General features: G+C 51.7%; 2 protein-coding genes across 7 annotated transcripts; one reads left to right on the forward strand and one right to left on the reverse strand.

Annotated features, from left to right (window-relative positions):
- Nucleotides 1–383: 383 nt before the first annotated feature.
- LOC100729464 (heat shock 70 kDa protein 1B) lies at nucleotides 384–3,224 on the reverse strand. Its single transcript, XM_023566663.2, has one exon. It carries the CDS (start codon nucleotides 3,033–3,035, stop codon nucleotides 1,110–1,112), a length of 1,926 nt encoding a protein of 641 aa, XP_023422431.2. The 5' UTR covers nucleotides 3,036–3,224; the 3' UTR covers nucleotides 384–1,109.
- A 254-nt stretch (nucleotides 3,225–3,478) lies between these two features.
- Nucleotides 3,479–11,801, forward strand: LOC100717481 (heat shock 70 kDa protein 1-like). Of its 6 annotated transcripts, none has more exons than XM_063239157.1 (3): nucleotides 3,479–4,412; nucleotides 8,978–9,043; nucleotides 9,426–11,801. In XM_063239157.1, the coding sequence occupies exon 3, from the start codon at nucleotides 9,439–9,441 to the stop codon at nucleotides 11,365–11,367; it is 1,929 nt and encodes a 642-aa protein (XP_063095227.1). In that variant the 5' UTR covers nucleotides 3,479–4,412; nucleotides 8,978–9,043; nucleotides 9,426–9,438; the 3' UTR covers nucleotides 11,368–11,801. The 6 variants fall into 6 exon arrangements, with proteins under 6 accessions (XP_063095227.1, XP_063095224.1, XP_063095226.1 ...); XM_063239154.1 differs by lacking the exon at nucleotides 8,978–9,043 and adding an exon at nucleotides 4,655–4,951 and having other exon boundaries at nucleotides 3,480–4,412; XM_063239156.1 differs by lacking the exon at nucleotides 8,978–9,043 and adding an exon at nucleotides 4,655–4,807 and having other exon boundaries at nucleotides 3,480–4,412.
- The last annotated feature ends 357 nt before the right edge of the window (nucleotides 11,802–12,158 follow it).

Genomic DNA, 12,158 nt, shown 5'->3' on the forward strand with positions numbered 1-12,158 from the left:
CACAGGAGCTCAGGGTCAATTCTTACTCCTTAGGACCCCTCCCACAGCCCTTCCTGCCTACTCTAGTGGTCCACACCTGGACCACCCTGAGGGCACAGTCTGGGTTCTTCTTTTGCCTCCCTCTTGCTCTTGGGACTTGAATTTGATCCTCCCCAGGCTGGGTGAGCACTCTACACTGAGCCACACTCCTAGCCCAGGGTTGACGGCTCTGAGTAAAGCCGGCCTCTGGCTAACACAAAGGGGCTGGAACCCAATGCTGCCTCCTTCCCCAGTTCCCTGCCCCTTACCTTGGACAAACTGCCACTCAATTTTAGAAACCTTAAAACAACCAGTGCAGGAACTTCTGATTTCATCATATAAAAACAGGCAAACATCAGTCAAACTTTAGCGTTTTTTTTTTTTTATTTTAAAATGACCAATGAAAACAACTAGCTTGGGTTCAGAGTGTGCAAAAAAGAAAACTGAAAACAATGCCACAGTATAAATTCGTCTCCAAATCAGGATATTGATAAACAGCGTGTTCCACAGCTCAACGACAAAATATTGTATAACTTTACATACAAATAGGCAATATGAGAAAGGCAACTAGTGACTCCAAACATCTACAACACAAGCACGACTGTGAACTTGTGGGTCTAATCCACATTCTCAAGAACAGAGCAGACTAGGAACACAGGAGCCTGAGCCCACAAAAACGGTCCCCAGACCACCCATCCCGGTACAGTCTACTAATATCTTTAAATCTTTTAATCATCACATAAATTACAAATCGTAATTAGCCTTATTATTGGCCTGTTGCAAGCAAAAAAATTGTACAAAAGGGGACAGTATTGAATAGTTGGTGGGAAGACCATAAAAACATCCTTCTAGCACTTACAATAAAACTACATAACATGATTTACAGCACCAAGGACGGGAGACGCGAGACGCAGCGCCCCGATCCGTCAGGTGGCTGCTTAACTCCACAACACCATCAAACACAGAGACCCGAGTTACACAGCACAGAGCAACCGCGGGGTCCCCCGAGTCCAACAGCCCGCCTGTCCCAGAGGAAGGGACTCGCAGAGAGGCTGGAGAGACGGGACGGGACGGGACGGGCCACGGGGCACCTAATCCACCTCCTCGATGGTGGGGCCCGAGCCAGAGCCCCCCTTGGGCGCCTGCGCCCCGAAGCCGCCAGCCCCCGCGCCGCCCGCACCCTGATAGAGTCCGCTGATGATCGGGCTACACACCTGCTCCAGCTCCTTCCTCTTGTGCTCGAACTCATCCTTCTCGGCCAGGCTGTTGGCGTCCAGCCACGACAGCACCTCCTGGCACTTGTCCAGCACCTTCTTGCGGTCGGCCTCGCTGAGCTTGCCGCGCAGACCCTCGTCCTCCACGGCGCTCTTCATGTTGAAGGCGTAGGACTCCAGCGCGTTCTTGGCCGCCACGCGCTCGCGCTGCGCCTCGTCCTCCGCCTTGTACTTCTCCGCCTCCTGCACCATGCGCTCGATCTCCTCCTTGCTCAGGCGGCCCTTGTCGTTGGTGATGGTGATCTTGTTGGCCTTGCCGGTGCTCTTGTCGGTGGCCGTGACGTTGAGGATGCCGTTGGCGTCGATGTCGAAGGTCACCTCGATCTGGGGAACGCCGCGTGGCGCCGGCGGGATGCCGCTGAGCTCGAAGCGACCCAGCAGGTTGTTGTCGCGCGTCATGGCGCGCTCGCCCTCGTACACCTGGATCAGCACCCCGGGCTGGTTGTCCGAGTAGGTGGTGAAGATCTGCGTCTGCTTGGTGGGGATGGTGGAGTTGCGCTTGATCAGCGCCGTCATCACGCCGCCCGCCGTCTCCAGCCCCAGCGACAGGGGCGCCACGTCCAGCAGCAGCAGGTCCTGCACGTTCTCAGACTTGTCGCCCATCAGGATGGCCGCCTGCACCGCCGCCCCGTAGGCCACCGCCTCGTCGGGGTTGATGCTCTTGTTGAGGTCGCGCCCGTTGAAGAAGTCCTGCAGCAGCTTCTGCACCTTGGGGATGCGCGTGGAGCCGCCCACCAGCACCAGGTCGTGGATCTGCGCCTTGTCCAGCTTGGCGTCGCGCAGCGCCTTCTCCACGGGCTCCAGGGTGCCCCGGAACAGGTCCGAGCACAGCTCCTCGAAGCGCGCGCGCGTGATGGACGTGTAGAAGTCGATGCCCTCGAACAGCGAGTCGATCTCCAGGCTGGCCTGCGTGCTGGACGACAGCGTCCTCTTGGCGCGCTCGCAGGCGGTGCGCAGCCGCCTCACCGCCCGCTTGTTCTGGCTGATGTCCTTCTTGTGCTTCCTCTTGAACTCCTCCACGAAGTGGTTCACCAGCCGGTTATCGAAGTCCTCCCCGCCCAGGTGCGTGTCGCCCGCCGTGGCCTTCACCTCGAAGATGCCGTCGTCGATGGTCAGGATGGACACGTCGAACGTGCCGCCGCCCAGGTCGAAGATGAGCACGTTGCGCTCCCCCTTGCCCGTGCGGTCCAGCCCGTAGGCGATGGCGGCCGCCGTGGGCTCGTTGATGATCCGCAGCACGTTCAGGCCCGCGATCACGCCCGCGTCCTTCGTGGCCTGCCGCTGCGAGTCGTTGAAGTAGGCGGGCACGGTGATCACCGCGTTGCTCACCGGGTAGCCCAGGTACGCCTCCGCGATCTCCTTCATCTTCGTCAGCACCATGGACGAGATCTCCTCGGGGTAGAAGGCCTTGGTCTCGCCCTTGTAGCTCACCCGCACCTTGGGCTTGTCGCCCTCGTTGATCACCTGGAAGGGCCAGTGCTTCATGTCGGCCTGCACCACCGGGTCGCCGAACTTGCGGCCGATCAGCCGCTTCGCGTCGAACACCGTATTCTGCGGGTTCAGCGCCACCTGGTTCTTGGCCGCATCCCCGATCAGCCGCTCGGTGTCAGTGAACGCCACGTAGCTGGGGGTGGTGCGGTTGCCCTGGTCGTTGGCGATGATCTCCACCTTGCCGTGCTGGAACACCCCCACGCACGAGTAGGTGGTGCCCAGGTCGATGCCGATCGCTGTGGTCTTGGCCATGTCGGTGCTGGCCGTCGCCTCCGCGCTGGGGTCTACGCCGGAGTTGGTCGATGCGCTGCGCGACGAGAAGCTGGCTCTTTGCTGAGTGCAGAGTACGGGATCCCAAAGCTAAGCGCTCCGCTGGGCGTTCACGGGAAGCGCCAAACCCTTTACAGAGCACAGCGAGGCCGGGTGTTTCTCTGGGACCTGTGCGCTGCATTTTTTATAATTCATGGACGAGTCCCGCCTACTCGCTCCCGGCCAATCAGCGGCCGCAGCGGGGCTAGCGATCCCGGAACGTTCCAGGGGTTTCTTCTTGGGTCCTGCCCACCCGTGGTCCTTGGACCAATCAGAGGCGAGGGTACCGCCCCTTCTCGGAACTCTCCAGAGGTTTCTGGGTTGTGCAAGAGCTAGCCAGAGCTTTACTGGAGGAAGTTGGACTCGGCAGGCGGGGCGGGAGACTGTAGTTTCCCCGGTCTCCATGGCGACCCGGTGGCCAGCTGGGCGCTTGAGCCAGGGCTGGGCGGATGGGTCAGCGACTGGCTGGTTGGACTGCTGGGCTGTGGGAGGTGGGCGTTTGCTGGCTGCGAATGGACCGGCGTCTGTGATAGTGCAGACCCAATAAGCGGAATGCCGGAATTTTTGAAGGAGGCGGGTTAGCTAGAGTCCGAGGCTGATTTATCCTGGACGGGCGACAGAACTAGAAGGCATGGGTCGGTGGTGCCTTTGGAATGCGGGAGAAAGCGCCATGCAGTTTTTTTTTTTTTAAATATCATTTTTAACCTTACAAGGTTATGCCGGGCGTGGTGCCTCACATTTGTAATTTCAACACTCAGAAGACTGAGGCAGAATCGCGGCGAGTTTGAGGCCAGCCTGGGCCACATAGTGAAATCAGGACCAGGGCGAATTGCACAGGGATTCCCAGTCTCAAAATAAGAAATCAAATCAAAAGGAAACAGACCCTTACAAGGATTAAAATCTGTGTTAGAGGCACTTTGTTTTTACGAGACGAGGTTCGTAAACAAATGGTCTTTAGGGAGAAAAGGTCCCCGGAGGACGGGAGGGAAGGACGGTGCCCCCGCCCTAGTCCGCACCCGGGTCCGTCCTGGACAAGGAGCGCCGGCCTCTGTGCGGCCCGCAGCTCCCGAGAAGCGGGGAGCGGGCGTGGTCCTGCTGATGACGAAACTGCGCCCCGCCGCGTTACAATGGCGAGGCGTTTCTGACCTCAGCGCCAGCTGAGGGTCCTGGCGGCCGCACCCGGGCGCCCCAGTCCAGGGCAGGGCGGGAGGGGGGTGGGGGGCGCTGAGCTGCAGGATTTGAATGTTCGAGGGGTTCCCACGCTCAGGGGCTCCGCACTCTACAGGTTTCCAAACTGGATCACAGGCGGCGAGGGACCAGGTGAGGAGGGAGGGGTCACATCCGGATTGCGTAGGAATCTAAAGCCCAAGAGTGGGTTGGGGAAAAGCCTGCAAAGTTCGCTTGCTGGTTTTAGTCCGCAGTGTCGGGATACTGGGGGGCCAGGCAGAGAGGAAACCTTCAAAGTGGCAGGGGGCTGGAATTGGTTATAGCCAGAGAAGTTAGGGTGTAGCCCGGGAACTGGTGTGGACATAAGGTGGGCAGGAAACCCTCCCCCCTTCCAGCGTGTGTCACTGGCTCCATATCGCAGAGCGTGTGCACAGGAAAAGGACAGAGCAACTACTTCTCTGAAAACCCTTGTGACAGCCTGTCGGAGTTGCTAACAGCCGAACTCAACTGGCCTGAATCACGGATACCTAAGAGGGCAAAGAAGCAAGGCAAGTTAATGCCTCTTTAGGAGTTCAGAAAGGAAGGTAATCTTAGTTCCACAGGAACCCGGTAGGATCCTACAGTAAAATCTGTTAGAGACAAGAGCACGAAATTTGAATCCCAGCTCCCTGACACCTTTGTCTACTGTGCCGGTAAGCACTTTGCCTTGTTTATGTCCTGATGTTCAGAACAACATTGTCTCATCAACAGCCTACAAGTGGAAAGAACCTGGTGCCTCAGGAGTCAGGAATAGCAGGCAAAGGGTGGTATACACTTAGGAGGAAGATTACTCAAGCTTAGAAGTCCTGAACATGCTACCTCACAAGGAAAACTGAAAACATGCTGAGTGAAATAAGCCAAGTCACAAAAGGACAAACACTGTATAATTCCATGTAGGAAGTGTGATTGAACAATAGAGTTTTTTTTTTTTTTTTTTTTGGCCAGGGTTTTACTGGGAGCCCAGTCTGGCCTCACGCTGATTCCAATGATCTTTGTGCTCCAGCCTCCCACATGCTGGGATTACAATCATGTGTCACCACGCCTGGTTGACAGTTTATGTTTATTTGGTATTACTGGGGTTGAACAGGGCATTCACACTGAGCTACACTCTGCCCCCTTTTTAAGACAAGAGTGTTAAGTGGCTAAAATACCCAGGCTGGGCTCCTGCCTCTTTGTTACCCCTTCCTCAACCTGACCAATGACTGTTTAAATTTTTTTAAAAATCACACTAAAAGACATACTGCCATTTGGCCCCCTCAAAATACTCTCATGTTGAGTGCACATGCCCCATTCTTGCCACTTTCTAAAGGAGTTTGGAAGTCACCTTATTGGTGCCTTTATTCTTTGTTTTGTTTTTGGAGACACGGTCTCATTATGACTTGAGTCAGACCAGCTTTGACTCAAGGTGATAATCCTGCCTCAGCCTCCCAAATGCTGGTATTACAGGTGTATGTGCCCACACCCACCGAGAGTGCCTTTAGTTGTACTGCTGTGGCCACACAGTGTTCCAAATCAATTCAAGGGATTTACTTTGCGTGTTATATTGACTGGGAAGGGGCGGGGGGGGGGGGAATAACACCACAACAGATCCAGTGAAGAAGGTGGGTGGGGCCAAAACACCAAAAAACCTCTTTGTGAGCCTGCCGGTCTCTGTTGGTTGGTGCTGGACAGTAGCATTCACAGCTTTTTTATTTTTTGTTTTTAATCATACCTCAGACCTGAACGAGGACTTCTAGACCTACAGAAAGTGGCAATAATAATGGGATTAATGCTTGAAGTGTGTGTGAGGGGAGTATTTTGAGGGAGATTAGTGGTAATGTATCTTTTAATGTAATTTTGTTTTGGTTTTGATTTTAGACAAAAGATCTAGCTTTGTAATTCAGACAGATTTTGAACTCACTATGTAGCTCATGCTGGCCTTGAGTTTGTGCCAGTCCCTTTGCCGTATCCTCCCAAGGGTTGGAATTGCAGATGTGTACGACATTAGCTGGTCACTATTTTAAAAATTTAAATACTCATTACATATTTTAATCTCCCATTGTACCATTATGAGGCAGGTGCTAAGAGTAGTTGAGTTGGACATGGTGGCACCCTCCTGTAATCCCAGCACTTGGGAGGCTGAGGCAGGAGAATCATTTGCAAATTGGAGATCAGCATGGGCTATAAAGTGAGCCCAAGGCCAGCCTGAACTACATAGTGAGATCCTGTTTCAAAAAGACAGAAAAAAAAGAGTAGTCAAATACATTGCTGATGAGAACTGTAGAGTATGAATGGGGAGTTGTTTAATGGATTTATTTTCAGTTTTGTAAGATCCTATCTTGGGCTGGGGATTTAGCTCAGCAGCATAAGCACCTGCCTTGCAAACAGATGGTCGTGAGTTCGATCCCTGGTACTGATAAAAAAAAAAAAAAGATCCTATCTCAAGGCCTGGGGATATAGCTCAGTGGCACAGTGCTTGCCTGGCAAGTGTGAGGGTGTGAGGTCATGAGTTTGATTCCTGATACCAAAGAAAAAGATATTATCTCAAAAACAAAAACAAAAACAAAAACAAAAACAGTTAAGATTAAGATAGGGAGGGGCCGGGGGTTTAGTTCAGAGGTTTAGGTGTCTGCTTGGCAAATGCTGTCATGAGTTTGATCCTTAGTGCCAAAAAAAAAAAGATTAGGATGGGCCTGGGATATGGTTCAGTGATAGGACACTTGCCTAGACTGTATGAGGCTTTGGGTTCAGTTCCCAGCACCATAAAAATTGTTAAGATGATAAATGCATGTTTACATATTTTACACACACACACACACACACACACACACAAAAAAAAGACACAGCAACCCTGCTCCCTTAGCACTGCCACGTGCACCTTTGCCACTGTCTCCTTAGGACTTTTCTCCTCTGCCTCCCTGTTCTGCACCTCTTCTGCCTGGATGCTGTGTTGGTCTCCTTGAAGTTCAGAGCCAGCAAACTAGGGCAGCTGAGGCATGGCGTGGAGACCCAGTCATTGGCCTCCCCATGGGCTGCAGTTCAGGGCTGTCACTCCAGAGCAGCTCCAGTGCTGGGACACTTGACAGATTCTGCCAGAACCCCACTGGACAAGGTGAACACCAAGCCACAGAGCTTGAGGCAGAAAGTGCAGAATTTTGTGTGCAAACACCCAAAGAGGAACAGAGTGCTACCAAGAACAAAAACCAGTGCCCATGCTGGGTCTGATGGTGCACATCTGTAGTCCCAGCACACTGGGAGTCTCAGGCCATAGGACAGTGAGTTTAAGGCCAGTGTGGAACCATGGCAAGGCTTGTCTCATAAAACCAAGAAAAAAAAAAAAGAAAAGGTATGGACATGGAAGCTGGAGATGTGACTCAGTGCAGACTCGGGGCTCAACCCCCAGCAGTGTACTGCACACACCCCCAGATCCACTCACACATATACACACACATACATATACACCCCCACCCCCACACTAACCCCCCACAGTCCCACACACACACCTGTATACTCACACACATGCAGCCACCCACACACATCCATCCGTCCACACATACATGCACATACTTATGCACATATATCCATACACACAGACACACACGGCCACCCCCATATATGCAATGCATACATACATGGCCACACCTACATACACACCCATACCCACATGTGCACTCCCCCCACACACACAAATTGTGAACCAGTAGAGGCAGCGAGCACTTTGGTCAGAGATGTTGGAAAGGAGCACACAGGACTGCTTCTGAGGTGGTGCACCCAAAATTAACCACATCTTCAGGAGCTCCTGTTGGTCCAGGAAAACACAGCTGAGCAGCCAGCACCCCAGAGACTGAAAGCAGAGACCCCCATTTCCACGGCAAGTGCTTCCTAGGAATATGCCTGGCACCTGTGAAAGTTTCCTTTAGTTCATCATGAAGAAACACGCTCCTGCTGTGTAAATGCACAGCCCCCGGGATGCGTGGAGGCTGAGAGCAGCGCGGGTTCAAGGCCTCAGCCTTCTCTATGGAGCAGTGTCTGCATGGAAGGGCAGTGACAGCATGTGCCCTGTGTCGCGCTGCCGTGTGATCAGCCTCCCCAGAAGGACTACAGCCCATGGGTGTGGGTGGCAGAGACACACGAGGAAACACCGCAGCAGCTGGGGTTGTCCTGAAACAAGTGCTTATACTTGGGAGGTGGCAACTGCGTGGAATCTAGGATTTTCGTTCTGGGAGTGCTGGCAGTGTAGCTCAGTGGACGATTGTAAGGGTTTTGGCAAAAGGGTGTGGGCTCAATCCCCAGAACTGTAAAAGAACAAAGGAGCTCCAGTGGGGCACAGTGTGCCAGGTGGCCCACGTCTGTAATCCCAGCTACTCAGGAGGCTGAAGCAGGAGGGACACAAATTCAAGGCCAAGCCATGTATCACAAAGCATATGCCTGTGACCTCAACACTCTTGGAGGCTGAGGAAGGAGGAACATTAGTTCAAACTCAGCCTGAGCAGTTTAGCAATTTAGTGAAACTCTTGTCTAAAAAGCAAAAACAAACAAAAAGGAGGGCTGGAGTTGTAGTTCAAAGTGAAGGACCTGGGTTCAGCCTCCAGTATCATAAAAGAAAAAAAAAGAGGAGTTTCCAGCTTTTTGGAAGAAGCCCTGTCATGAAAGGGCTAGTGAGACTTGGGTGTGTTTATTATTATTTTTTTTCGGTACAGGAAATTGAACTCATGACCTCCTGCTTGCCAGGCAAGCGCTGTCTGCTGAGCTATACCCCAGCCCTGGTATGTTTAATTCTTTTTTCTTTTTGTTTTTTTCTTTTTATTTTTTTCCAAATTCATTTTATTTCAAGGATAAAGCAAAAAAGAAGACAAAAGAAAAAAGACTAAAACAAAATTTCAAAATATATCAGGGGCAACAATGGTACACATATTGTGTTTATTCGTATATTCTTGCATTTGAAAACTAATCAGTACATCTTATAAAATTATGCTATTGGGGGTTGGGGATTTAGCTAAGGGGCATAAGTACCTGTCTTGCAAGCAGGCGGTTGTGAGTTTGATCCCCGGTACCGGTAAAAATGAAAAAGACAAAAAAAAAATATGCTATTAAGTAAAAAAATTAAAAAGCACTTCTTTGAGAAGGTATCTCATTCTTTCTGCACAGGTCTCGGACAAACATGGCTACTGCTAAGGGAATGGCAATTGGCATCGACTTGGGCACCACCTACTCATGTGTGGGGGTGTTCCAGCACGGCAAAGTGGAGATCATCGCCAACGACCAGGGCAACCGCACCACCCCCAGCTACGTGGCGTTTACTGACACCGAGCGGCTGATCGGGGATGCGGCCAAGAACCAGGTGGCCATGAATCCCCAGAACACCGTCTTTGATGCCAAACGTCTGATCGGCCGGAAGTTCAACGATCCTGTTGTGCAGTCAGATATGAAGCTTTGGCCTTTTCAAGTGATCAATGAAGGAGGCAAGCCCAAGGTGGTGGTGTCCTACAAAGGGGAGAATAAAGCTTTCTACCCCGAGGAGATCTCATCAATGGTGCTGACAAAGATGAAGGAGACTGCAGAGGCCTTTTTGGGCCACCCTATCACCAATGCCGTGATCACTGTGCCAGCCTATTTCAATGACTCTCAGCGCCAAGCCACCAAGGATGCAGGTGTGATCGCAGGACTCAATGTGCTCAGAATCATCAACGAGCCCACAGCTGCTGCCATTGCCTACGGTTTGGATAAAGCAGGTCAGGGAGAGAGACACGTCCTCATCTTCGACCTGGGCGGCGGCACGTTCGACGTGTCCATCCTGACCATCGACGACGGCATCTTCGAGGTGAAGGCCACGGCGGGTGACACACACCTGGGCGGGGAGGACTTCGACAACCGGCTTGTCAGCCACTTCGTGGAGGAGTTCAAGAGGAAGCACAAGAAGGACATCAGCCAGAACAAGCGGGCGGTGAGGCGGCTGCGCACCGCCTGCGAGCGGGCCAAGAGGACGCTGTCTTCCAGCACCCAGGCCAACCTGGAGATCGATTCACTTTTTGAAGGTGTTGACTTCTACACATCCATCACCAGAGCCCGGTTTGAAGAGTTGTGTGCAGACCTGTTTAGGGGCACCCTGGAGCCCGTGGAGAAGGCTCTCCGGGATGCCAAGATGGACAAGGCTAACATCCATGACATTGTGTTAGTAGGTGGCTCCACACGCATCCCTAAGGTGCAGAAGCTGCTTCAGGACTATTTTAACGGCCGTGATCTCAACAAGAGCATCAACCCTGATGAAGCAGTAGCCTACGGGGCTGCAGTACAGGCAGCTATTTTGATGGGGGACAAGTCCGAAAAGGTGCAGGATCTGCTTTTGCTGGATGTGGCGCCCCTGTCCCTGGGATTGGAGACGGCAGGTGGTGTGATGACTGTCCTGATCAAGCGCAACTCCACCATCCCCACCAAGCAAACGCAGATCTTTACCACATATTCTGACAACCAGCCCGGGGTGCTGATCCAGGTGTACGAGGGTGAACGTGCCATGACGAAGGATAACAACCTGCTGGGCCGTTTTGACTTGACTGGAATTCCCCCCGCTCCCAGAGGGGTTCCTCAGATCGAGGTGACCTTCGACATCGACGCCAACGGCATCCTCAACGTCACGGCCACCGACAAGAGCACTGGCAAGGCCAACAAGATCACCATCACCAACGACAAGGGCCGCCTGAGCAAGGAGGAGATCGAGCGCATGGTGCAGGAGGCGGAGAAGTACAAGGCGGAGGACGAGGCCCAAAGGGAAAAAATTGCTGCAAAAAATGCTTTAGAGTCCTATGCTTATAACATGAAGAGTGCCATGAGCGATGATGGTCTGAAAGACAAGGTTAGCGAGTCTGATAAAAAGAAAATACTGAGTAAATGCTGTGAGGCCCTCTCCTGGCTGGAGGTCAATCAGCTGGCTGAGAAGGAAGAGTTTGATCACAAGAGGAAAGAACTGGAGCAGGTGTGTAACCCGATCATCACAAAGCTCTACCAGAGCGGATGTACTGGGCCTACATGTGGAATGGGGTACACACCCGGAAGATCTGCTGCAACAGGCCCTACCATCGAAGAAGTAGATTAGTGCTTTATAGAACTAGAGGGTTCTGGGGGTGCATCTAGGTGAATTTTATTTCTTTCCTCTTCAAATATTCTTCTGATTCTTGAATTGACTGGACCTGAACCTAAGTTACCATCCCTTTGGGATTCTGACAGAGAAGTCTCAAAAATCATCCTTTCATACTGCACCATCTTGTCTGTGGCTCTGAAATGGACTTTTTAAGGAAAGCTAGACCCTCTTCAAGCATCTGGTGATTTTGAATGTCTCGTTTATTTCCAGCCACACCAACTGTCTCCTTCCCACGTGGATGATTGTCACTCAGTAAATTTATTCCTAAAGGCAATTACTTCTGGTATCTTTAGGCTGTAAGTGTACGTTGAAAAGTAAAGGACAGATAATGGGGAACATGTGTTCTCTGTGAGCTCGTTGTGAATGATTAAATTGGCAAGGGGAAAGTATTTGGATTTTTATGAGCTCATTGTTTCAAACAAAAATGCTTCTCAGACACTTGTGGCACAGATGAAGCTTTTGCTATGGTTTTGCTTATAACCAGTGATAATCGGTTTAGACTTCAGCTGAGCAGCCGGGAGGGGCAGACACTGTTGATGTCTGGATGTCATTGTGGTTAGGGTCCATATCAGTACCTGTGCTTTTACAGAATCCAGTATTTCATCCTTTACATGCAGAAAATATTTCTACAGTAAATCCCTAACAATGCACTTTTATGCAACATGAGAAATGAAGTACTTTTGCAGTCTTACTGTATAAATTTTTTTGTACTTATTTCACATATTCATAAAAACTTGAGAGACATG

The sequence above is a fragment of the Cavia porcellus genome, unplaced genomic scaffold (genome assembly GCF_034190915.1).
Source record: "Cavia porcellus strain 051 isolate PalLab524CR breed Dunkin Hartley unplaced genomic scaffold, mCavPor4.1 scaffold_28, whole genome shotgun sequence".
Lineage (NCBI taxonomy): Eukaryota > Metazoa > Chordata > Mammalia > Rodentia > Caviidae > Cavia > Cavia porcellus.